The following is a 26,103-nucleotide window of genomic DNA, read 5'->3' as shown; positions in this document are numbered from 1 at the left end:
ACTGCAATTGGAGTCATGGTGCAGTGCTTTGATTGGAAAATCCAAGTAGATAAGGTTAACATGGAAGAGGCTCGTGGAACAATGACGTTGAGTATGGCTCATCCCCTTAAGTGCACTCCTCTTCTTCGAAATGTAAACCCTTTACCTTCCATTCTCTAGATTTCCAGTCTGAGTGCGTTCCAGATGACGGTGACTATGGCTCCTCATCCCCTTGAGTGCATTATTTAACTAAACATATCTCTGTTTATGTTATTTAAATTATGTTATGTAATTTTTCTAAAAATAAGAAAATAAATTATCAAATATCTTTTATAATATTATTTGAGAAATCAGATTCGTGTGTGTCGCGTTTATATTAGTTTTTAATGATTGATTGCATTAATACTCTTAATAAATTAAAAATATTATATTTAAATATATTATTATTTTTTATTTAGTTTTCTTTTTAAAATTTTTCATATAACATATATATTAAAAAAGAAACATCTATAAATTTTAAAAATCGATTTTAAAAATGAAAATGTCTGTATATATAATATGATTTAATTAAAAAGGAAATTTCACAATATAGTAATATTCTATTTTAAAATATTCTTAAATAACATAAAATATACTTTTGAAGTAATTAAATACTTGTTTTATATCTAATGTTTCTTAGATGAAAAATATATATTTGTATATAATGTGATTTCATAAAAACAAATTTCAGAAAAATAATTTTGATATTAGAACGAGATTTTAACCACATCGAAAGAGATTTTAACCAAGGGCTCGTAGCTTGATGGTAAAGGAGGTACAGCTGTACTGCCCGCCACCCGGGTTCGAGCCTTGGTCACAACGGATTTAACATCCCTTCCGTTGGGGCGCTGGACCACTTTCGAGGGGATAGTTGAGAATGTGGCTGCCCAGATACCAGAGTTATCAAAAAAAAAACAAATTTGGTATTAGAAAAAAAAAATATTTTTTTAAAAAACATAATTTTAAACAATACAAAATATATATTTTCAAAGTAATAGAAATATTTTGATATATCTATCTAATTTCTGAGATGATTACATAAAATAATTAAGTAACATAAACTGATATATGTTTAACTGACTAAAAATAGTTTATAAAATAACTATGTTTAATTTTTTCATAAATAAGTTAGATCATTGATTTTTTCGAAAAGTAAAAAACTCATTTAATTTTCAAAAAGTTTTTAAAATACTTTTATGTTTTTTTTTTCACTTTAAATTTCCATTTATTATTAAAAAGAAAAAATTACACAAAACAACTAAAAGAAAGATCACAAACGATCTGAAAGAAAACTCGAACAGGAGAAAACTAATGGCTATCAAACAAGCAATGCCAAAAAGAAAAAAAAGTTACCGTGGAGGGCAGGTTCCTTTGCTCTCTGGAGAGGATGTCCATTTTTATCCGGAGCAGTTGCTTGATTTCCAGTATCAGGGATGCCGGCGAACGAGAAACCTGAGTGTGAATTCTGGAGTTTCTTTCTCTCCAAACAAAGTAAGCAGAAGCTTGGAAAGCAAGCCTCAAAATGGTGTTGACATTGCTATCCCGAGTCGGACTTCTTAACCAACTAAGCAGATCCATGATCAATGGAAGAGGAGATAACTGAAGGGCAGAGGAGAAGGAGTGCCAAACCTCTCTACTGTATCCGCAGTCGAAGAATATATGCTGACGAGATTCATCCGCGACTCCACACAAAGGGCACACAGGTGAGACTAAGACGCCCCATTGCCTCATCATGTCCCTGGTGGTGAGTCTGTCAAGAGCTATTAGCCATGATATGAACGCATGCTTCGGAATCCTTCCCTTGAACCAGATAGTTTTATGCCAGTTCACCTCAGGGTCCTGGTCATACAGATGATGCCACATGAGAGATGAAGAGAAACCTGCAACTGGGGGTCTGTCGCCTACTTTCCAGAGAAAGGAGTCATCGGCTTCTGAAGAAACAATGTCATGATGATCGGGCAGACAGTTCTTAAGAAGACAGATTGTAGGGTTTCTTGATCTAGAAGAGCTTACCCACCACCGATTTCCAACAAGAGCGTCACGGACGACTGCTGTTTTGGGAAGGCATGTAAGTCTTGGACCTGACTCTCCCGTGAGATGAATTAGAGGACCCAATGATGTCCAGTTTTCATGCCAAAAGTTTGCTGTGATACCGGAACCAATCTCACAGACAACAAAAAGGCGAGCCAAAGATCTAAGCTTGCAGAGAGACTTCCATATCCAGCTTCCCGAGTGAGAAGCATCAATATTCCAAAAGTTCTCCGAGCCAATCAGGTTGAGACGAGTCCAAGAGACCCACAACGAGCCCGAGGAGGTAAACAAGAGCCAAATAAGCTTGAGACCCATAATTTTATTCCAATTACCCAGGCACCTGAGTCCAAGACCACCTGCTCTAGTTGAGGAGCATACAGTATCCCAAGCAACTTTGACACCTCTAGCCCCCGAAGGAACCCCATTCCATAAGAAAGCATTACACATTTGCTCCAAAGCCTTGAGGCATCTGTTGGGGAGAAGGAAAATAGATGCCCAAAAGGATATGGTAGAATATATCACTGACTTTAGGAGTTGCAGTCGACCGGCAAAAGAGAGGTGTTTAACAGTCCAAGAAGAGAACCTGGCATGAATTTTATCCAACAACGGTTGATAGTCCTGTTTTCGCAGCTTCTTGGTTGTCAAGGGAACTCCAAGGTAGCGAATAGGAAAAGAGCCTTGCGAGATACCATGGGAGGTCGCAGAAGCTCTGTTCCTTGAGAGGTCGCCACCATCAAAGAAAACCGCAATCTTGGCCTTGTTAATACCTAACCCCGATCCCTTGTTGAACACTTCCAGAATAGATAGAATCCCCTGAAGAGAACTGTCTGTGCCATCAAAGAAGATAAGCACATCAACTGCAAAGCTAATGTGAGTAATGAGAGGGGCATTTCCAAGCGGGTGGACACCAAAGGCGTTATTTATGGCTCCTTTATCCAACAGCTTCGACAATATATCCATCGCTAGGACAAATAATAGTGAAGAGATAGGATCTCCTTGCCTTAGGCCCTTCTTCCCCGGGAAACAATCAAGGAGCTCACCGTTGAATGCAATACTGAAAGAAGGTGTAGTGATACTGTCTTTAATCCAGTTTACAAACGCCTCTGGTAGTCCAAAAGCGATCAGGATATTGAGCATGAATTCCCAGTTGATGTTGTCATAAGATTTGACCAGATCGATTTGAAGACAACCTCTAGTAGTAGGGCCTCGCTTGTGAAACCCGGTAACCAACTCGGACGCAAGGAGGACATTTTCACACAGAAGCCGGCCTTTAATAAAGCCTACCTGATTCAACTGGACTGCCTCAGAAACAAACAGCTGCAGACGCTGCTTCAATAGCCTCGCTATCACTTTGTAAACCGTTGAACAGCAAGAAACTGGTCTGAACTTAGACAACTCATCAGCACCTGTGATCTTGGGTAAAAGGGCCACAGTAGTAGCATTGAACTTACGTAGCATCCTTCCAGCTGTAAAGAATTCCTTGATTGCCTTAATAGAGTCCTCTCCCACCACCTCCCAAGCATCGAGGAAAAACTCAGCAGGAAACCCATCGGGACCCGGCGCTTTACACTTGGGCATTGAGAAGAAGGCTTTTTTATTTCCTCATCAGTTGGGATTCAGATGAGATCAGTCGCCAAGTGCGGGGAGCATCTGAAGGGGTGGATCTCCTTGATTCGATCAACAGAAAAGGGTTCAATATCCCTACTTTCCGATCCTAGCAATTGCTTAAAATAAGCCAGTGTCATGCCCTTTATCTGCTGCTGGTTGTAGATTCTCAAACCAGAAGAGTCCCTGAGATACCGGATTGCATTCCAAGATTAGTTTGCAAGGACTACGCGATTGAAGAACCTGGTATTGGAGTCTCCTTCTCTTAACCAACGAATTCTTGACTTGAGTTTAAAGAAACTCTCTTGAGCAGAAGCAAAGAAAGACCAAATATCCCTCGCTGCTGATTCTTCAACCGCTAGGGCTTCAGAAGGAGCAGTGAGAAGCTCAGCTTGGATCCTCTCCAAATCCTCCAACGCAGTTTTAGTTCTCTGTTGGATGTTCCCAAACCCTTCCCTATTAATCTTTTTACAGCATTCTTTGGCTTTCTTGAGTCTTTGACCGAGAGTGAAAAAGATTGAACCTGTCCCCACCGATTCCCCCCACGCTGACCGAAGACTAGGTAAGAAGTTTGAATGTGTAGATACAAAAGAGAAGTATTTGAAGCTTTTCCTCCCTGAGTGTGCAACTGGAGATAAGGTGATCAAACATGGAGAGTGATCAGAATCCCCCGGGGGGTCGAAAGTAGCCAAGGAATCGGGGAACTGAGATCTCCAAGCTGAATTAACCACTGCTCTGTCCAGCTTCCTCAAAATAGGGTCCTCGGGTCTACAGTTGGTCCACGTATAGTAGGCTCCTCTGCTGCTTAAGTCCGAAAGATCATTAAGATGCAGAAACGAGCGGAGGTCGTCCATACCTCTGATTGGAGAATCAAACGCTTGAATAGAGTAATGCTCCCCCACATTAAGAATTTGGTTAAAATCACCAATCACCAGCCAAGCAGAAATAGACAGGGTAGTAGAAGAGTTAAGCTCCGAGAGTTCCCTCCACAGGTCCTTCCTTTGAACCTCGGTATTAAATCCATAGACAAACGCCACTGACAGAGTGATCCTAGTAGAAGGATCACACACACCACATAAAATGAATTGTGCCGACTTCTTATATACCACCACTGAAATTGCAGGGTCCCAAACCACCCAGATCCTTCCAATTGCAGCGTAAGAGTAGTTGTTTTCCCACCTCCAACCAGGAAAGGAGGCTTCCTTTATTCTTAGTGAGTTTTCTTCCAAAACTTTTGTCTCCAGGAGACAACCGATACGCTATTTATTATTATTGAGCCAAGACTTAACAAAGTGTTGCCGAGCAGAATGATTATAACCTCTAACATTCCAAGAAAAAATCTTCATCTATTTACAGGTAAAGACGGGGGATCAGAAATGGTGGGTATCTCTCTCCAAGGAGTTATCCCTGATAGAAGAGAACATGAGAGACACTGTCGCCGATGGTGAAGATGCTGATAACTTTGCCGCTAGGCGCTTTAACTTCTTTGCTTTCCTAACCGCAGCTGGAGAAGGTAAGAACGGGATTTCTCCATCCTATAACTCTCCCTCACTGGAATGACTTACAGGAGGAGAGGCGCTTTGAGATATTGGCGGAGTCTGATTACCGGAAGTAGGAACTGGTTCGCGTTCAGCAAGCTTGGGGACATAGCAAAGCGGAAGACGAAGTTTCTTAGACTTATCCAGGCGATGAGACAGGAACCGGAGAGATGGCTTGCCGGAAAAGGGTGGGAAACCCTTGATACGAGGAGCCACCTTAGCTACATTCGGTTTACCCTCCGTAACAGGTTGAGAGGAGGGAGGCAGCGGGAAATCACTCAAAGACACTCTATCCTCTTTTTCCCCCCTCCGACTCTGACGCCGAAACAGGAGCAACCTCCAAGACTGAGCTTGACACTTCCGCTGCCACAAAATCACTACTATCTCCAACAACTTTCACAGAACCTCTTGGGGAGTTAACTGGCTCCAAGTCTTTATCAGCTATATCCACATGAGCGACACCTTTAGAGACTCTTGGAAGAGCCATATTCTTGCTGAAATTCTTCCTCTGAATCGGGATGGTACAGTACTTGAGCATATGGCCAAATTTTCCACAGTTGCAGCATTTCGGAGGCAACCGAGGGTACTCAACATTCACTTGAACCTGATAACCAACGGAGTCCCGGACAATAACCGCTAGAGGAGGAAGAGATTGTAGCCTGATCTCCACCTTCACTTTAGTATCACCAAAGTGGAAAGGCGGGAGCTTTGAGTGCTCTGTATGCAAGGGTTCACCAATACCGCTCTCGATGACACTGATTCCATCTAGAGAGTAGAGTTGCGGCGGAACGTTTTTGAGAACAGCCCAAGTCGGAGCAGAAACAAGCTCTTGCAACTCGAGAGAGGCATCCTGAGACCAAGGAACGGCTGTCAAGGCGCAGTTGTCCACCTGCCAATAACCAACATCAAGGACCCAGTGACGAGTAGCTTCCGAAGGGATAAGGATTAAGCAGGCCATCTGGGAGAGAGCGTGAATAGTAATATTCCCGTGCTTCCCCCAAACAGGGTTGAGGTTGTTGTAGATCCTGGACGGAGCGGGGCAACGACCATGGAAGTGAGCTATGATATAATCCTTCCAGGTTTCGGAGGCCTGAAGGACAACTGAGGAGGGGGCCAGAACCACAGGGAAGCCGTCTATCTTGCTAACAGGAGAAGAGATCTTTCTGAGATTCCTTAAAGAGTTCTTGAAACGCTGAGCATACGACGGCACATCGGACGACGGAACCGCTAGAGGAATGGAAGAGGAAGAGAGACGCAGCGGCGAATGAGGAGGAGGCGAATCTACATCGTCCGGTAGATCTGGGGTGAGGGAAACCGAGGCGGCTGAAGAACCCATGGTGAGCGAAGAAGAAAAAGGGGAGGGAGATTCTCAATCGACGGCGTGAAGCCGTCAATCGGCGAGGCAAACCGTGAAGAAAACCTAAAGTTCGCCCCTTTTGTCGCACCGAGAGAGAGCAAAAGTTTAAAATACTTTTATGTTATTTTATGAGTAACAAGAGCAACGGCTAGACGGTGACAATAATCATTGAGATGGTGAAGATCAACGGCGGCGGAGAGACGAGCTCCGACAGCGAGTAGAAGGCGAAGTAGTAGTGTTTTATATGATGTTTTAATTTTTTGGGATGTTTAATGTTGTTCCCCTTTTTAATTTTGTTCAAGGATGTTTTAAGTTTTCTAGAATGTTTAATGTTATTTTTCTTTCAAGAACTCATGTCTTTTATTTTTAAGTTGATCTCTAATCTAATATTTTAATTTTGTAATCTTTTATTATCTCAGTCTAATCTTTTGTTATCCTGAATGAACCTCTGTTTAAGCATTTAAACAGAGATAATAATTCACTAAGCAGGAGAATGGGCTGATAGTCTTACTAATATAAGCATGGGTGATCTACTTTCTGAAGCGCCCGATGACATAGATTGCGATTGTATGGATCCACCAACCACTGAGGGTTCACATTGCCTCCTTGGAAATGTTTCATTTGCCTCTGACTCGTTTCATGCTGCTCATATACTAAGACACCAGAACAAGCCAAGTGCTCCACCACCAGTTACTTTTGGCTCTGTATCACTATGGGATGATGAATATACACGTGACACCTTCTCCTTCCGTCTTGCAGATTCCCCAACTTGGCTAATGTTGCTTCTCCTGGTAGAGTAAACGGAGAGCCTTCTCAATTTGTGGAGGTAAACTATATCAATCATAAAGTACTCACAAAAGAAACTGATTCTTTACTTTTTGTAACATCTCTTAGGCTACATCTGGCGATGAGGGTGCTTGTAACCCTCCTGATCAGCTGAGAAATCCAATGGAAGAGGTTCCAACTTCCAACAGACGCTTTGGGGTCTCAAGAGAAGCGCTTTGGTGAGTTTGGGGATGTATATTGGGTAAATCTCGAAATCTTGGCTTTTCCAAAATGAAAAGAACATGTATATTCTAAACCGCTTCTTTCACTTTTCTTTGCAGCCTGATTCATTAGGACCACTTGATCTAGACACTAGATCTTCAAAGTATACCGAAGATTTGAACCTTAGTGAGAGCCTTGGGGGCCTGAGCCGTTTGATAGCTACCAGCCTTGATGCGTTTCAAAACTGTTCGCTTTTTGGGTTTGACAGCAAGAAGGACAAGTCTAACATGATCTGATATGGAACCAAAGCGAAAGCTTGTGGGGGTCAAAATGTTGATAGTTGGAAAAGAAAGCGACTCTTTTGGCTTTAAAAGAAGAAAACCTTTATCTTTAACTCATAGCTTCACTGTACAAAAATCTGATGTAATTTATAAACTCTTTCTTTACACATTCTTCCGTATTGATACATGTTTTGATGTGTACACTTGACGTTTTTTACATGATTAGTTTGTTATCACTCGGTTTACTTTTCTTTATTTATAGAAGTTAAAAACTTCATTGTCCAGACTATACCGAGTGTAAGTTACACCTGTAACTTCACATTCTCAACATTATCCTTAAAAGTGTGTGTGTTTTGCTGGAGATACATTCGACAATTGTTTTTTTTTCTTAAGTTGTATTTTATATAATTAAATCCCAAAAAGGCATCCAAAGTCCATTACATTCGACAATTAGTGTAGTATAAGTAAAACCGTCTTACACAAAACTCCATGTCTCCATACCATCATGTTTTTTTTTTTTTTTTTTTTACTCTAAAAATTCCGATACCATTTAGAAAAAGCCCAAAGGGAATGTTTACATCATTTGACAGAGAAGTCGGAGAGAATATAAAAGAAAAACTCATGTGAAACAATGATCTTTCAATGTTGAAATCTATCAAACCAAGTAGAGAGGTAGGACTGCGATGGATGGCGGGCAGGCTGAGTGGTGCGGGAATTTGATGCTGCGTCCCTATCAAGACTCAGAAGCTTTGCTCTAATCTGAAGCTGTACTTCTTTTGCAATTTGAACAACCGGCTTACGGGCTCCCGAGTGCAGGCGAGAGTTCCGTTCCTTCCATAAGAAGTAAACCAAAGCCTGAAACAATAGCTTGAGGATAACTCTGATCTTCTTCCTTACTGGAATATCAATCAACCAAGTGATTATCTGATGCAGAGACGAGGGGTAGATCATTCTACACCTCGACATCAAATAATTCCAGACCGAAACCGAGAACTGACAATCAAAAAACAGATGCTCCACCGTCTCTGCTGCATGACCACAAAGAAGGCACTCTGCGGGAACCACCAAACCCCAAGATCTCATCCTATCTCGGGTTAACATTCTATTCTTCAAAACAAGCCAGGCAATGAAAGAATGCTTCGGAATTTTTTGAGGAAACCAGATAGCCTTGTACCAAGAAACCAAAGGTGGGAGTGGATTAATAGAAAGCCAGACTTTGGAAGCTGAAAAGGAGGATGGAGGGTCATCAACCGCGTTCCTCCATAAGTAATAGTCATCATCGAAAGAGGTAACGTCGGGAATTTGAGCTGGTAATGACTGACGAAGGTGCAGCAAAACAGGGTTACGACTACGAGACGATCTCCACGCTCCTGTAGTAACAGCCTCCGCCACCGAGCTCTCAATTGGAATACCAGATAGCAACGGTCCGAGAGGACCGATAATGTCAATAAGAGACCCTAACTCCGTCCAATTATCATGCCAAAAAGACGCAGTTGTTCCCGAGTTAACATGACAAAGAAGCCGGGGCTTCGCCAAGAATCTTAACTTCATTAACCGGCGCCATATCCAGCTGCCCACACTTGAAAAATCAGCTATCCAAAACAGTCTCTCCGCTATAACATGATTCCTAATCCAGGCAACCCACAAGGAATCTGTTCCAGCAAAAATGAGCCAAATTAACTTCACTCCATATACCTCATTAAGACCCAGAAGTCGTTTAAGGCCCAAACCCCCGCACTGTTTCGGGGAACAGACAACCTCCCAGGAAACCTTTGCCCCTCTCGCCGAACCTGAAGCTCCCGTCCAAAGAAAAGCATTACAAATTTGCTCTAAAGCTTCCAAACACTCCTTAGGAAGAGGGAAGATAGATGACCAAAAGTTAATCATGCTGTAGATTACAGATTGAATCAACTGAAGTCTTCCGGCGAAGGAGAGTCGTTTTGCAGTCCAAGTATTCACCCGAGCCTTAACTTTATCAATCAATGGCTGATAGTCTTCACTCCGCATTTTGTGAGGCAGAAGCGGAACTCCTAGATATTTCACCGGCAGAGCTCCCTGAACTAATCCAAACTCCATAGCCAAATCTGAAGCCAAGTGATTGTTATTTCCATCAACAAACACACACGTCTTCCTGAGATTCAGGGCCAGGCCGGACCTTCTTTGGAAGTCCCGAAGGACATATAAAATTCCACGAAGAGAATCAGATGACCCATCAAAGAAAATAAGGAGATCGTCGGCAAAACTCAAATGAGTAATCAAAGGATTAGAACACTGAGGATGGATACCAAAACCTCCTTCTCTGGCTGCTGTATCCAGATCTTTCGAGAGGATGTCCATAGCCATAACAAAGAGGGAAGAAGATATTGGATCACCTTGGCGAAGGCCTTTTTTCCCGGGAAAGAAACCTGCCAACTCTCCGTTGAGCGAGACCGAATAATGCGGAGTAGTTATGCATTCTCTTATCCACGAGATGAAGACCGCCGGAAGGTCAAAAGCCTGAAGAATATTAAGAACGAACTCCCATTCAATGCTGTCATAGGCTTTGGTTATATCTACTTGGAGACAACCCCTATTAGTAGCTCCATCCTTGTGAAAATCTGCAACCAACTCCGAAGCAAGAAAGACATTCTCGCATAATTGGCGACCCTTGACGAAACCCACTTGATTCCGTTGAACAGCCTTTGGTGTAATAAGCTTAAGCCTCGCAGCCAGTAGCTTCGCAATAACCTTGTACACCGTATTGCAAAGGGAAATTGGTCTAAAATCCGAGAGAGAAGATGCACCAGGTGTTTTGGGAATCAACGAAATAACTGTGGCATTTGTTTGCCTACTCATGCTTGGATCCAGGAAAAATTGCTTTACAGCCTTAATAAAATCCTCTCCCACCAGATCCCAAGATGAAGTGAAAAACTCAGCCGAAAACCCGTCGGGGCCCGGAGCCTTATCCTTAGGCAACGCAAATAAAGTATTCTTTATATCTGCATCTGAAGGAATAGCTGAAAGAAGAACTACATGATGATCACTACATCTGAAGGGATGAATAGACTTAATCTGATCAACTGAATAGGGAGTAACAGCAACATTTGAATGACCCTGAAGCCTTGAGTAGAACTGAACCGCCATATTCTTCATCACGTTCAAATCAAACACACGAGTATTATTGGCATCAGTAAGGAAGTGCAAAATGTTCTTTGACAAATTTGCCTTAACACATTTATGGTAAAAACCTGTGTTAAGGTCTCCCTTACTAGTCCAACGAACTCTAGACTTAAGCCTGAAAAAACTTTGCTCTGCTGCAGCAAAAACCAACCAAGAATCACGAGCCTGTCGTTCCTCAATAAAAAGAGCCGGTGTCGGATTCGAAAGTAACTGAAGCTGGATGTTCTGAAGCTTCTCAAAGGTCTCCTTAGTTCTCTTCTCAATATCACTGAAAGCGGATCGATTTAAAGACTTGCAAAGAGACTTAGCTGCTCTCAACTTCTGATAGAGCGTGGCCATTGGAGAGCCAAACAGGCCATTGGATGACCAAGCATCGCTCAAGAGTCGCGAGTAATCCGAGTGGTAAGAGAAGAAGGAGAAAAACATGAACCGAGATCTTCGAAAGTGTGTGTCCTGAGCAACCGTAACCAAACAAGGAGAATGATCTGAGCCTCCCGGGGAGTCAAAAATTGCACCAGCATTGGGAAACTTGTCTTGGAAGGCCTCATTAATTAGAGCTCGGTCCAGCTTCCTAGATTTGGGGTTATCCGAGCTACTGTTGGTCCATGTGTGAAAGCAGCCTTGATAGGAGAGGTCGTATAGATCACTATCATCCAAGCATTCTCGGAAGTCATCCATCCCTCCTATGGAAAAATCAACCTGATAAAGAGAATAGATTTCAGAAATATCCAGCACTTGGTTGAAATCACCCATGATAATCCAAGGAGAATTCCTCAAAATAGAAGAAAGAGAGAGCTGCCGAATAGAGTTCCAGAGCGCAATCCGATCACTTCGTTCATTAAACGCATAGACAAACCCCACAGTAAAAGCAATTTGCGAAGCCGGATTGAACACACCACACACCATTATTTGTGGTGTCTTTAGATAAACCATAACAGAAAGTATGGGATTCCAAATCACCACAATACGACCATTTTCCGCCTCCGAGCAATGGTTCGAGTCGAATGACCAACCTGGAAAAGAACTAGAAATGATAGAAGAAAGATTTTCCTGTTTCACATGAGTTTCCAAAAGGCCGCCAATCATAGGTCGGCTGGTGTTAATCCACCTTTGAACTTCAAATCTCCGATTTCTGCCGTTAAGGCCCCTAACGTTCCAAGAAAAACACTTCATGGAAGGACAAAAAGGTGGGCTGCGAAGCGCTAGGCTTCCAAAAAGGTTGAGACTTGCCTGGGGAGCACAGCCTCAAGAGAACCAAAAGCCAAAAAATCTTTCTGACCACTGAGATTATTAACAGAAGGCTGAGAACCTGAAGATGGGTCTCCACTATCCTCCTCACACAAGCTCCTATAGGTTTGACGTTGGAGCTTCCGATATCTCTTCCTATCAGCAACAGAGGAAAACGGAGGTAGGTCAAATCCTTCTTCAGCAAGGCGAATTCTTATAATTTTCTGAGCTGCACTAATCAGTTCTTCTTCAGAATCTAGCCGACCAGAAGAAAGACGATTTGCCTTAGTAGGAATAGAAGAAGGATTTTTCTCCGACGACCGAGCACTTGAAGACTTCGTATTCACAAGAATCCATCCATTTGGATCATTCAAGGTAGCAGACTTCTGAGAACCCACCGGAGAACCCGGCAAACTAACCGAACGCCTTAAGATGCCACCCTGAGAAGAAGCTGAGTGAGAAGCTCGAGGAGATCGCTGAAGATTCGCTTTTGGCGACAGCTTGGAACCCGAAGATGAAACCTCTAGAACCGACTTAGGAGCCGCCTCCTCGACTCTTGGTACCGACGATCTTTGAGCTGGATTGGGACAGCGCAAAGCCAAATGACCAAACTCTGAACAAATCCCACATTTTGGGGGAAGCTTCAAGTAGTCAACCTGAATAGTGACCGAGTTCCCAAGCTTATCAACAACTTTAACACATCTGGATTTTTTCCCTTCCAACTTGATGACAACCTTCAATTTGATGACTCCATTTGAATATGGCTTTAGCTGAGGGAACTCTGACTGTACTGGAAAACCCACACCAGAAGCAAAAGAGCTAAAACCTTCAAAAGACCACAACTCTGGAGGTATGTTCTTGAACAGGATCCAAACCGGAGCAAATTCTAGTTTCATTTTTGTAAGAACAAGGTTCGGCTTCCACTGTAGAACCGTGAAGGAGCAATTACCAGAATGCCAAAAAGCAACATCAAGAACCCATCTCCTTGTAAGCTCACAGGGAATGTAAATCATGTAGACTCCTTTAGAGTGTTGCTTGACCTTGATTCTTCCATTTTTCCCCCAAATAGGGTTTAAATCGTTGAAAACCTTTGCCGGGGACGGTGGCTCGCCGTGAAATTGAGCTACGATATGGTCTTTCCAGATTTGAGCTGAGCGAAGTAGAACAGATTCCGGAGCTTTCACAATCGGAGTACCATCCGCTGAGAAGGTCGGAGAAGCCATTTTCTTGAGATTATGCGGTGAAGACTGAAGTTTAGATACCCATAATGCCGAGGAAGGCGAAGGAGGATGGGCCGTAGCTAGAGTCACCGGAGCAACCTCGAGACGAGGACTGACTTCACAGACCGGACGCACATCCGGGTGAGAGAAGAACAGAGACGAAGACGAAAAACCAGGATCTGGGGCGGGAGGATCCCGATGAACAACACATAGATCCGGAGGCCAGGGAGGAACGCAAGGAAGCAGAGATGTCGACGCCATGAAGACCGGAGGGGGGGAGAGTTCTCAGCACTGTGCGTGAGGCACAACACCGGCGGCGAGAAGAGAAAGAAACCTAATCGCCTAAATCGCCTGAGATGGCGCGTGTCCGAGCGCGTGGCTTTCGTTGAGTCGTTGATCTTTCCATACCATCATGTTAATTTAGAACTTTCCTGGGTTTCCAACTTAAACCTGATTAATAAATAACCTAAATTTCTTATGTATGATCTCAACATAACCCGTGAGGACGTGATATATCTGAAGAGATGATGAGTTATTCAAACAACTGAAAGAGACTAAAAGAATAGGGGATTCGTTGATCTCATTTCATTGTTGGTTTTAGAGAGATTCTTATCCTAATTATATATATATAAATATTCTCCACTCGTTAATCAAAATAGTTTTAAGATCCACACTTTTAATATTTCTTTTCCTTTTTTTTTTCTACATGACATCTCTCACCGACTAGTCAAAAATCTTAGAATGAATTTGACCAAGATCACGTGGGCTCGTGTAGGTCGTACTGAACTTCTTTTCATAATTATTTCCTATCCCTGTTCTCGCCAACTTCATTTCTTCATTGCGTCAGTCAATGTTTTTACTCCATCATATCTCTTTCGATTCTATGGTTGGAAATTTTCTGTATATATTCAGAGTTTGCAGCCGCACTAAATGATTTGTAAGCGTGTGGAATAATAGTCCTCCAAAAATAATCTCTCACCATCATTAGTAGAGTAATATAATCACTTAGCATGCTTTTGTTTTTGGAAAGTCAGCATCACTTTTTTTTTTTTTTGAACTTTAGTCAGCATCACTTAGGTTACCTTTATATAGATTTGTAAAGCGTGTAGAAAGTATAGTCATTGACATAATTTAAATCTGAACCTTAGTTATAGAGTAATATAACTATTATCTTCTTTCTTTTTTTTTTGCTGAAGAAGGCAAATGCAGAGTTGTTGGTTGGTTGGATTGATCCCTTAATTAGTTTGCATTTTTGTGTGTCAACATACTGAACTGATTAATCTGTATATGCGTGGATTGTAGATGGTGATTGATTGACTCTTAATGTCCAAGTTAGTATGACTTTTGGATCTCATTCATGCGTTTTCCCATCCTTTAACTTCAAGATAAATAACCATAAAAAAAAAAAAAGATAAATAACCATAGTATTTACTCGTCTTACGGTTTTACATGGTCCCCTTATTTAATATAGCAGAAATTTTAGTATCAACCCGATTTATTATATTACTGACAATAAACAATAGTATATAGTAATTCAGAAAATATAAGCAAATGAACAGACGAATTTATACATAATTTTCTTATATATTGAAGGAAAAGTCATTTGCATATCAAGCTAGAGAATGAAGAAAGGACAAGAACATCACTCGCAGAAGAGACGGGGTCTGTGCATGAGTATATGATGACTTTGATGAGTTTTATATTCTGAAGCAGAGAATTTTTCTATCTTTAGAATATATGATAGCTTCTATTTTTATTCTTATTCAGTGATTTAACATACAAACATTTAATTAATCCTTGGCTTTAAATTAACAAAAATGAAGAAAAGAAAAATAAAAAGAGCAAAAAAGGCCAAAAAATTAAACAAAATAAAAGACTAAAAACACAAAAAGCGAGAATTTTTCCACGTTTCCTCTATTTCCGGTACTTGATGGCTTCAGGCTGATTGCTTTGGCAGAAAACACGTCACTGGTTTTTGTCCAACTGTAGATTATGATGGAAAATTTTGCAGAAAAACCTCAAAATAATAAATTTGCAAAGAACTCTTAAATTAAATTGAAATGGTTAAACAACAATTCTTGTTATTAAAAATCTGGAACACATATCACTAATTTTAAACATAATATTATATGAAGTTGCAACCAAAAATATGTTTTAACCCAAAAGAAGTTTTTTTTTGCTTAAATCCAAAAAAGAAGTTGCACGCGAAACGTATGCAAAAGCTACCCATTGGCCACTGGAACTAACAAAACAAACACACGGTTTAACCTTTCCAGGTTACACAGATAGATATATGTATATATCATTTTAGAAATATGAAGATGAGGGCCTAAGATAACCAAAAAAAAACGTTCGCATGCATTATGTGGATTTTGAATTCAGATAATGACACAATAAGTACGTACAAGAATCTACTAAATTACATGTCTTTTGAGCGGAAAATATAATAAAAGCAGAATAATGCTAATTAATTAGAAAATGAAAACAATTTATCCGAAAACAACAATCAAGAGTCGTTTGGGTCGTGGTTGTTGTCACGCCAGCAGACTAACATAGCGATGCAACGGCGAAGAATATAAAACTTGGTTCTTTGTTTCTTCACGACATGACTGCACTTTTGCCCGAACGTTTGGCAAGGCTCACAGGTGCTATTCTCCTCTGGTGCCATTGATTGTTTCTTCTCTTAGTGCATACAACTAAGCTTAAAGAACAAAAAAGAATCGCAAGAAGATTTCTGCATATGTGCTCTGATTGAGTAGAAGAGAGACAAAGATGGAGAGTTTAGTATATAGCTGTCAACAATGTCAAGTGGAGGGGACAAGCATAGTGAAAAACTCAAAAGCATGTTTTTTACCAAGTGTCCGAACCAAACCATAGGCGGTGAATATTTACTTTTTGTTTATGTTTGCATGATATTAAAGAACTATTTAAAATTGTATACTTTGACTCGAAAATATTGAAAACTTATAATTGTGCAAAGTTTCTGTTCTATTTAATCAAGGAATAAAACCAAAGAGACTTAAACCAAACACAAATATAATGATTATCATTCTTTTTGAGGTTGATTGCAAATGATTATTTGAATGTTTACTCACTTGAAAGTAGTTGACATTTATACGAGATTAGCATTTTGATACAAAAGGTGAATTAAAAGCAAAGTTTTTTTTAAAGAAAAGTTGAACGTTTAGTTTTTACCAAATTAAAATATTTCTGAAAAATCATAAAGTAGTTACACTGTTTAACAAACCAAACTCATAAAATAGGTTACACTCATAAAATAGATTTACTATATACAAAGCAAACCATGTATGACAATGAAGAGAAGGAAAACATGGACACTGTTGAGAAAAAAGAGTTACACTGTTATGTTATGTCGTACGGGAAAGAAACAAAGCATAGTGATGCATAGTTGAAAATTTAAATGTAATATCTTGTTTTTATTTGGGTCGACATCTTAATGTAAAATCAAGATTTGAGCTACTTTTTCAAAAAAAAAAAGAAAAAAAAGATTTGAGCTACTTAATGTTTGAGGCTATTGCCGCATTGGCATGCACCTGAACGTGAGTGGTCGTTCGTGTATGCCGAACCCTACCATCTGTTAGAACTGTCGACTTCATTGCAATTTATTAGGGTTCGTACGACATTACCTTTTACACGCTTTTCCTGCAATTTATTACTAGTAAACTCTCTCTCTCTTTCGTGCCTGCTGCCATGGAAACTTGTGTCGTTTCAGACCCCAGGGTCCAAATGTTCGATTATCATGATGGGCCTGTTGATGGGCTTAAAACCCAATAAAAGAAAACACCCATTAAGCCACAAATATCCAAAAGTTTAAGTAATAGTAAAAATTGAAAGTTAAACCGGTGGAATGATTAATTTGCGCCGGTTCATTCTCATTAAAGAGAAGAAAAAAAAGGAAGCGGCGCAAGTTAACATAATGATGAACTCAGCGTATCGAAGCCTTCACTTGACAGCGTCTCGTCTGATAAACCCTAACCCCATCTCCTCTTCCCTTCTCCATTTTCTCCCTCTCTACTCCGTCAACGCTGGTTCTCATCGTTCCACTCCTCTCCGCCGTAGAAACGCACTGACTCCTTTCTCCTCCTCTTCTTCTTCTTCTTTGTACGCTCCTATGGCGGCAGGAGATGACCAGGTTCATTTGCTGGAGAAGCAGTTCGAGAGCTTCCGTGGTCAGCTCGAAGAGTCAGCAGCTTTGAGAGAGCAGATTCGTGCTGTGGTTATGGAGATTGAGTCCGCCACCAGGCTCATTCAAGCTAACCTCCTCCTCGTTCATCAGTCTCGACCCATTCCCGGTAAATGATTTCGCTCCTTCTTCTGTACTGTTATTGGCTAGGAGTCAATGGTTGTTCTGGACTTGTGTCCAGACACGAGTTGAGAAAAAAAAATTGAATCTTGGAGTCACTTGTTGTTCTGGGCTTTTGTCTGTGTACTTGTTCCTTAAAGAAAGATTGAAACTTTAGTCACACATTGACATTCTGTTGTCAAAGATTGTCACTAATGACGTTGCTTGTTCTGTTGATGGAGCAGAGATTATCGAGAAAGCTAAGGAAAAGATGGATGATTTGAGGAAGTTCTACGGTCGGCTTGCTGAGATCCTTCAGAAATGTCCTGGACAGTACTATAGGTAGATCTAATAGCTACACCATGTGGTAGACTTTTGTTATCATGTGGTAAGACTTTTGTTTGTTGTGATTTTTTAGGTACCATGGGGACTGGAGGAGTGAGACACAGGCAGTGGTCTCCCAGCTCGCTTTCATGCACTGGCTAGAAACTGGAAGTCTCCTTGTGCATACCGAAGCTGAAGCAAAACTTGGGTGTATGTCTCTCTTTATCTCCATTTTACTTGTATACACGAGAATATAACCTGACTCTTGCGACATCTCTCAAGAGTAGAAACTATGGATGAATTAGACTACTGGATAAGACATATATATACCCTGTTAAGATAATAGATAGCAGCTGTTGTATCAGTAGACCACCCAATTGAAATCCTCACATGAATCAATCAAACTTAAAAGTATGTTACTGCTACGGTCCTCTTCTTCCTGATCTGTCTCTGTTGGTATAAGATAGGGCATTTTTCACCCAAGTGTTGGTATACTGCAAATCTGGATTAGAAACCTTCCTAAACTACGTTCCTCTCTTGATGAAAAATGAGAAAAACAAGTGTTAGGCAAATCACTTTTTCTTTTTATAATTACATTTCGTATTGCAGTGAACAGTTTGGAGTTTGGACTGGAGACGGAAGATTATCTGACTGGTATGTTACTAAGAAAGAACTTGTGATTGGTCTGGAGTCCAATATATATTCTGATATTCACCCTTTTTTTTTTCATTCTTAAAATACTTTGCAGGAATATGCTTCATGTCAAACGATTTGGTATATGATTATTTTCTGTCCCTTTAAGCATCATCTCAGTTCTAACAAAAGTCAAAATATTTATGCAAATGGTAAATTATGATGGGAGCAGCCTAGGTACGTGGTGAACAGAGTAACAGCAGGTGACTATGACTGTCCAAGAAAGGTGATGAACTTCTTGACGGATCTTCATGCTGCCTTTCGCATGCTCAATCTCAGGAACGATTTCCTTCGCAAGAAATTCGACAGTAAGTCACTCTCTTTCCCAAGTTGTGTATACATATACATGGGCTAAGTGTGAGATGGTGATGAACATAATGTTTTTTTCTTCGTATTGACAGGTATGAAATATGACCTAAGAAGAGTGGAAGAAGTATACTATGATGTCAAGATCAGAGGTTTGATTTCTGGTGGAGATCCTCATCCTCCTCCTCAAGTCCAAGACCAATCCTAAATTAGGAGTCTTTCACTCTCGTTTGCTCTTTGCAACTTTGTTTAGCTAATCATGAAACAGCAGGGAGTGTTTTTCTGTAAGACCCAAAACAGCAAAGAGTTTGTTTCTGTAAAACTAAAACGGCAAGGAATAGGCAGATCATTTTGGTTTCTTGAAACGACGAGTATTTTTATTTATTTTGACTTTATAGCGTACACTTGTGAATAGTGGGCCTTGTATGTATAGCCCATGTTTATGTTCACTAGTAGAACAGGGGTTAAAGTCGGCGTCATTAACGGCGTTAAAAGGAATCCGCAACTTTTCCGTTAACCGAGTCAGATAATAAAACAGTGAAACGTTCATGAGGAACATCTGTCGTCGTAGCGGACTTGAAACGCACGTTATATGACGACTTACGTCACTTTGGATTTCGAACTCATTAAATAAAGCTCTTGGAATCCGCACAACACTCATCTCAGTTCCAACAGCAAGAGTCGCAGTTCATCATCTCCGTCCGTCAGTGTTCCTCTCTTCTCTCCTCTCGTTGTCTCTCTTAAGGTTCTCTGTTGAATGATCTCTCTTATACAGTTATACTTAAACTAGTTAGATCGCAATGTATCTTAATAATCGGATTATGAGTTGAGTTAGATTTTTCCTTTGTTTTTACTATTGGATGATAACTAAAGCTGAGAAAAAAAAACTAAAGCTGAGATTTGATTACTATAAGAAAAAAAAAACTAAAGCTGAGATTTTTCCTGTTTTTTATTATTTTCCAGGAAAATGTTTTTTTTTCTTTCTAGTATTGTGGGCTATACTATACTATACTATAGTGTATGTCTCTGTGGCCCACTTTCTATGTAATTTCTTCTCTTTTTTTTTCTTTCCATTGCGTTAGATTTGTTGGTGACTGTAATAAACAATTTGTAGCTGCTCAAAGTTTTTTTTTTTTTCTTTTTGTTAGTCAATCCGACTCAGTTATCTGTCTATTAAAATCTGTCCATTATATTTTGTCAATCAAAAGTAATGTTTTTATTTTGTTTTTGAGAGAACATGTTTCTTGTTGTGTATTTGTTTAATACTTTAGTATTATATGGATTGGGAAAAATTCTAGCTTTGTGGTTTCTCATGTTACTATGTGCGATTATTGTGGCCTACTTGTAATGTAAGAAACAACATGGACTGCACTGGAATAGTGCCTTTTAGGATGGACGGGATACCTGATTCTCCTCAAACTTTTCCTGGATTCAAGTGTTGTGACAGTGTAAAAACATGTTTTTTTTTATTGACTTGTGCATTTGAATGAATGTATCTTTGTAACTTTTTAATCCATCTTTTTCTTTATTTCTCAACACACATCTCTTTTCTTGATAGGTTGATGAGAATCTTTGCCATTCAGTTAAGGAGAAAATGGAACTTAAACATGACAATATCTTCGTGGACAGTTTCTTAGGCCTTGGTATGGAGAATATGGGAATAAACTCTAAGATGGATGAGTTTTCACTTGGACTAACTGACTTTAGCTTTCTCCCAGATGTTTATGGTAACGGGAAAATTCCTTAAAAATACACAGACTGAATTTCTTTTGCTGAAAAAATACACGAACTTTTTTGGCTTCCCAAAAAATACACAAACTAATTTTGATTGTCAATAAAATACACGAACTTTTGAATTTTGAAGGTTTCACACCTCGATTTTAACGGTGTAAACAGTGACTAACAGAATAGTAAGACGCTGTTAGACGCCGTTAACTCTGAATAAAAAGTTCATGTATTTTATGGACAACCAAAATTAGTTCGTGTATTTTTCGGGAAGCCTAAAAAGTTCGTGTATTTTTTCAGCAAAGGAAATTTAGTATGTGTATTTTTAAGGAATTTTCAAATGGAGTTTGGATATTTCATATCCTATTCAGATGCTAAATATTTGGACCCAATACAGATCCAAAATTTTATATTGTAAACTTTCGGTTTGGTTTTGGACCGAATATTTTCGGATCAATTTCGATCCAAGTTTTTGAATCCGGCTAAAATATCTAGACCTAATCTTGACATTTTAGCCGGATTCAAAAACTTGGATTGGAACTGACCCAAAAATATTCAGTCCAAAACCAAACCGAAAGTTTACAAATATTTGTTGGGTCCAAAACTCTTCTACTTGAAAGAATTGAAACCAAAAAGAACTGATCCGAATAGACCTGAGCCTAATAAAATCGACACGAATAGATTCAATCCGACAAGATCTTTCTGCTAACAATTTGTTATTATTTTTGCAATATTTTTAGTTTTGTTTTTGTAACAGAAATATTTTTAATTAATATGAAACTTTCAATGTAAAATTTAGAGTTGTTGTGAATTTTTAGATATATATGATAGATTTTGACTAAATTGGACTCAACAAATATTTGTAAACTTTTGGTTTGGTTTTGGACAGAATATTTTTGGGTCAGTTCCGATTCAAGTTTTTGAATCCGGCTAAAATGTCTAGCCGGATTCAAAAACTTGAATCAGAACTGACCCGGAAATATTCGGTCCAAAATCAAACCGAAAGTTTACAAATATAAAATTTCAGACATGTATCATGTGATAGAGAATGTGTTTTTTTTCAGGTCTTTGGGTCGGGTTTGGGCCGTTTTTTTCCGGATCTGGATTTTTCAGATCGAAAATATCTGGTCCAAAACCAAACCGAAAGTTTACAAATATAAAATTTTGGATATGTATTGGGTCCAGATATTCGGCCTCTGAATAGTATATGAAATATCCAAACTCCATTTGAAAATTCTTTAAAAATACACATACTAAATTTCCTTTGCTGAAAAAATACACGAACTTTTTAGGCTTCCCGAAAAATACACGAACTAATTTTGGTTGTCCATAAAATACATGAACTTTTTAATCAGAGTTAACGGCGTCTAACGGCGTCTTACTATTCTGTTAGTCACTGTTTACACCGTTAAAATCGAGATGTGAAACCTTCAAAATTCAAAAGTTTGTGTATTTTATAGACAATCAAAATTAGTTTGTGTATTTTTTGGGAAGTCAAAAAAGTTCGTGTATTTTTTCAGCAAAAGAAATTCAGTCTATGTATTTTTTAAGGAATTTTCCCTTATGGTAACTGTCAAATTTAAAATGCTTTGATGCTCCTTATGGCTTGGTTAATGATAGGATTATCTTTCATTTTGTCTGTAAGGTGGTGGACTAGATCCTTGGAGCAAGCAAGATCGGGAAGCAGGTTTAAAGCCAGAAGTATGTCTACTTCTCTTTAATTTTTTTTTGATAGAAAAAATAAAAACGTTGACAGCTGTGGGATTTGAACCCACGCCCTTTCGGACCAGAGCCTAAATCTGGCGCCTTAGACCACTCGGCCAAACTGTCATATTGTCTCATCTCTTTAGGCTCTTTTAATTCCTCATTTATGAAAATGAACTTCTTATTGCTCCTATACTCATATTGTAGATTCTTGATGGTTTTCTGGATGAAGTTGAGGAAGTGGAACACATCTACGCATCACACCATCCTTCTTCTACTGCTAATCATTCCCTTCCAGGTAAAAACTCATGTGATTCTATCATCTTAGTGCATGTCTGAGCAGTACTTGGTTTACACACTACAATCCATTCTATAACTTTACTTGCAGAAAAACAAGTCAAAAAGGAGTCATCTGAATTAGATGGTGAACCTTATGGTCTTATGAACTTCAGCTCAGAAACTTATTCTCCTAATAGAAGCACTGAATCCAGTGGAAATGTTAAAGATGGTTTTGCTACAAGAAACTCAAACGAGATGCACTGTTCTTCTTATGAGTCAGAAGATGACAGGAAACCACTGTCCACTCTACTAGGCTCTTGGGTTGGACGAGGCAGGAGTCGAAACAAGAACTTGCTCAACACCCGTTATAGTAGGTAAAAGTCTTCTTGTCTTATTCCATTTATATAAATCCCACATACATCAGATTTACTAGTGAAAGCTCTCTTTTTGCAATGTTTGCAGATTAGATTCTTTCAGTGAAGCAAAGTCTTGTGTGTCCTATGACTTCAGGCCTCGAAAAGAACCTCTGGAGAATTACATTCATCATACAACGGTTTTGCATTACTCTCTAAGACTATCGGAGTGTTTCCACCTTATTTTGTTAAATCGAATGTTAAAACCTGATATTATTTGCAGGAGAATACATTATCATCTGAGAGCGAAGATGATTTATCAGTAACAATCAAATCCAAGAGCAGAGGTGACAGGAGAAAGCATCAGAGGATGTGGACTATTGATGAAGTGGTGAAGTTGCTTGATGGTATCTCTCACTTTGGTCTTGGCAAATGGACTGATATAAAGAACTCCTTCTTTCATTCTGCATCGCACCGCACGCCTGTCGATATCAGAGTATCCTTTTTCACCATTTAACCATTCTTTTTATTTTATAGTAGTACTGGTGCTTGGTGTCTCAGCTTTTCCTCTCCTCAAAAACCTATATTATGCAGGACAAATGGCGTAATCTACTGAAAGCAAGTCACAGATACAGGCATAATGGTGATGAAGAGGTTTGTCTTTTCTTTTCTTATCCTTTGGTTAATAATGTTTTGAGAAATCCTCTCCGTTTTGTGAGAATACTCAGGGTGAAGAAAAACGACGGTGGTCAGCGGGTCGTACTATCCCTAAGGATATACTACATAGGGTAAGAGAACTTGCTTCGCTCCACTCCAAGTCCAAGCCATTGTGTGACGTTCATAGCTCCTCAAGAAGCTCAAGTACTTCAAGGAAGAAGAAGAAGAAGAAAAAGTGGAGTTGAGTCTAGTTATTAAGATCGATACCAAATCATTTGAACTGTATTGGCCTTGTTTATGTTCTCTTTAGGGTATCAGTTTTATTTGCATCATCTGCAAGTTGTTATATGAAACCGAGAATGAAAAAGCTTTCTGATAGAGTTTGAAGATGGGAAGTCTAGGAAACACTTCTAATTGATATATAAAAAGAAAACAATTACAAGATAAAAAGACGTGAATCTCAGTTCTATATCTCATAGTGATTCAACGTGAAGATTCAATCCTGACCTTCATTTCAATCAAGACCCAGGGAAGATTCATGGTGTCTAAGACTTTCTACAACATCAGCAGAAATACAAAAGACCATCCTACTTTGAAAAGAAACACTTCAAGAGCGAAAACTCTGATAGAGGTGAGTCTTTTCACTCCCCTGTTATGTCACTAGTCAATGGAGACTTCCTCTGCATTTTTCTTCTTCTCTTTCCCTCTCCACGAGTTTGTTGTGCTTCTTCTCCGGGAGTCTAACATATGGAACATATCATTCTTGTCCATTTCCTCTGTATTCATTCTCTGTCCTATTCATTCATGGTTTCTTGAAAGTAATCGATGTCTACCATTATTGGAAACTCTGCTTTTACAAATTGGAAACAAGAAAACATGTTGGCTAAAATAGAAAGTTCTCATCATTTGCATATACGTTTACATAAATGCGGTGTTCTTGGTTCATCTTCAGATAAGTTTACATAAATGATTGGTTCATTTCCAGATAAGTTTACATAAATATGTTTTTTTGGAAATTTCGTTATGATTCTAAATACATGGTGGATTGTAATTATTTTCGATTTTTTATTTGTGTGTTCGGTACTGTTAATGTTATCCCCAGTGCCGTCCCGGAATATTTAGTGGCCTAAAGCTTATTTATAAATGGTGGCCTATGTTATTTATCAACATATATTTTGTATCTAATATTTTTTAAAAGTACATACTAGTATTTGTTTAGTTCTGTATCAAAAATTTAAGTGAATATTTCTAATAATTGATTCTTTCTCTATAATATTTAGTGTTTTCAACAAATAAAAGATCGCATTTTAGTAGTTACTTGAAACATTAAATAACAAAAATAGAAACAAAAAAATTATCCAAAAACAAAAGATAAATACAATGTCAAAGTGAAAAAAAAAAGTAAACGTTCAAAAGTCTAAGAAACATCACAATACATGAAAGAAAATTTTTTAATTAAGAAATCAAAAACTATTTCTTCTAACCACTCATTGATAATAATATTTTGAAAATGTGGCTTCGAAAGTTTTTTTTTTTTTTTTGTGGCCTGAAGCTCTTGCTTCATCAGCCTTATGGAAGGTACGGCCCTGGTTATCCCCCTCCCCTACAAAAGAATATTAGTATTATTATTTTATTATTTGGGTAGGAGAATACAGTAGTATCATTTATTGAATCAAGCATCCTTAACGTAAAGTACTCTCAGTATACAGTAGTTTTAGAAACCTAAATACAGACAGAAACATTTTGGTAATGAGTATGGGTCCATATTTTAGCTAAAGATCCCAAAGGCTGGAACCGTCAATTCAGGTTTAGTTCTTTTTTGTTAAGTTGTAAATTGCTTTCAAAATTTAGATAATTTACTTGTTGTTTTTGAAAGTATATTTGTTAAGTTGTAAAGTTTAGTTTTTTTTTTACCAAAAAAAAGTATATATTTTATTTTGATTTTTTTTTAATTTATTATTTTTATCGTATTCGTATGGCGCATACTACCATTTAGTTGATTTGTATAAATGATGATGCAAAAGCAAAACATTAGTTACATGAAATGGTATTAATCTTTTTTCAAAAAAAAATGAAATGGTATTAAACATAGTGTGTCCATGTAACAGATAAACAAAGCTTTTTGTGAATATTTTTTTTTTTACAATTAGAACTGAATCCATGTTTCTATTTTTGAGAGTCGAATCATGAGTAGCATTCATGAATCAAACATTTCTTTATGTAACACTGGTGGATTTAGCAGCAAAGACTCTCACTTCTTACTTCTGCATGCGGGTCCATTTACGAATTTCAATCACTATCGAGTATAATAACAGTGTCGGTAGTTTGCAAGTTCA

General features: G+C 38.9%; 5 protein-coding genes and 1 non-coding gene across 11 annotated transcripts; 2 read left to right on the top strand and 4 right to left on the bottom strand.

Moving 5' to 3' along the window:
* Positions 1–546: 546 nt before the first annotated feature.
* LOC108845338 (uncharacterized) lies at positions 547–6,528 on the bottom strand. Its single transcript, XM_057006378.1, has 6 exons — positions 5,614–6,528; positions 5,220–5,555; positions 3,898–4,913; positions 3,755–3,840; positions 1,372–3,650; positions 547–901 (listed from the first exon to the last, which is right to left on the bottom strand). Exons 1-6 carry the CDS (start codon positions 6,526–6,528, stop codon positions 833–835), a joined length of 4,701 nt encoding a protein of 1,566 aa, XP_056862358.1. The 3' UTR covers positions 547–832.
* A 1,928-nt stretch (positions 6,529–8,456) lies between these two features.
* LOC130510038 (uncharacterized) lies at positions 8,457–13,684 on the bottom strand. Its single transcript, XM_057006377.1, has 2 exons — positions 12,207–13,684; positions 8,457–12,123 (listed from the first exon to the last, which is right to left on the bottom strand). The coding sequence occupies exons 1-2, from the start codon at positions 13,682–13,684 to the stop codon at positions 8,457–8,459; spliced, it is 5,145 nt and encodes a 1,714-aa protein (XP_056862357.1).
* Positions 13,685–15,322: 1,638 nt separating this feature from the next.
* Positions 15,323–16,202, bottom strand: LOC130509631 (small polypeptide DEVIL 16-like). The gene has a single exon (XM_057005787.1). The coding sequence runs from the start codon at positions 16,089–16,091 to the stop codon at positions 15,930–15,932; it is 162 nt and encodes a 53-aa protein (XP_056861767.1). The 5' UTR covers positions 16,092–16,202; the 3' UTR covers positions 15,323–15,929.
* Positions 16,203–17,317: 1,115 nt separating this feature from the next.
* LOC108844502 (uncharacterized) lies at positions 17,318–19,414 on the top strand. The gene is made up of 7 exons (XM_018617768.2): positions 17,318–17,736; positions 17,972–18,068; positions 18,145–18,260; positions 18,660–18,704; positions 18,799–18,824; positions 18,916–19,051; positions 19,145–19,414. The coding sequence occupies exons 1-7, from the start codon at positions 17,361–17,363 to the stop codon at positions 19,255–19,257; spliced, it is 909 nt and encodes a 302-aa protein (XP_018473270.2). The 5' UTR covers positions 17,318–17,360; the 3' UTR covers positions 19,258–19,414.
* A 107-nt stretch (positions 19,415–19,521) lies between these two features.
* Positions 19,522–24,145, top strand: LOC130509405 (uncharacterized). 6 transcript variants are annotated; one of them, XM_057005318.1, is made up of 10 exons: positions 19,522–19,794; positions 20,404–20,497; positions 20,608–20,692; positions 22,420–22,475; positions 22,686–22,776; positions 22,867–23,131; positions 23,220–23,310; positions 23,394–23,606; positions 23,705–23,764; positions 23,839–24,145. In XM_057005318.1, exons 2-10 carry the CDS (start codon positions 20,411–20,413, stop codon positions 24,010–24,012), a joined length of 1,122 nt encoding a protein of 373 aa, XP_056861298.1. In that variant the 5' UTR covers positions 19,522–19,794; positions 20,404–20,410; the 3' UTR covers positions 24,013–24,145. The 6 variants fall into 6 exon arrangements, with proteins under 6 accessions (XP_056861298.1, XP_056861297.1, XP_056861302.1 ...); XM_057005317.1 differs by having other exon boundaries at positions 20,608–20,776; XM_057005322.1 differs by lacking the exon at positions 20,404–20,497 and having other exon boundaries at positions 19,522–19,752.
* On the bottom strand, positions 22,525–22,604 carry TRNAL-UAG (transfer RNA leucine (anticodon UAG)). Its single transcript has one exon. It is a non-coding gene; the product is annotated as a tRNA-Leu (tRNA).
* Positions 24,146–26,103: the final 1,958 nt, after the last annotated feature.

This window comes from Raphanus sativus, chromosome 3, assembly GCF_000801105.2.
Source record: "Raphanus sativus cultivar WK10039 chromosome 3, ASM80110v3, whole genome shotgun sequence".
NCBI lineage: Eukaryota > Viridiplantae > Streptophyta > Magnoliopsida > Brassicales > Brassicaceae > Raphanus > Raphanus sativus.
The sequence above is the reverse complement of the archived record's forward strand: the minus strand, read 5'-3'. Positions and strand labels throughout refer to the sequence as shown.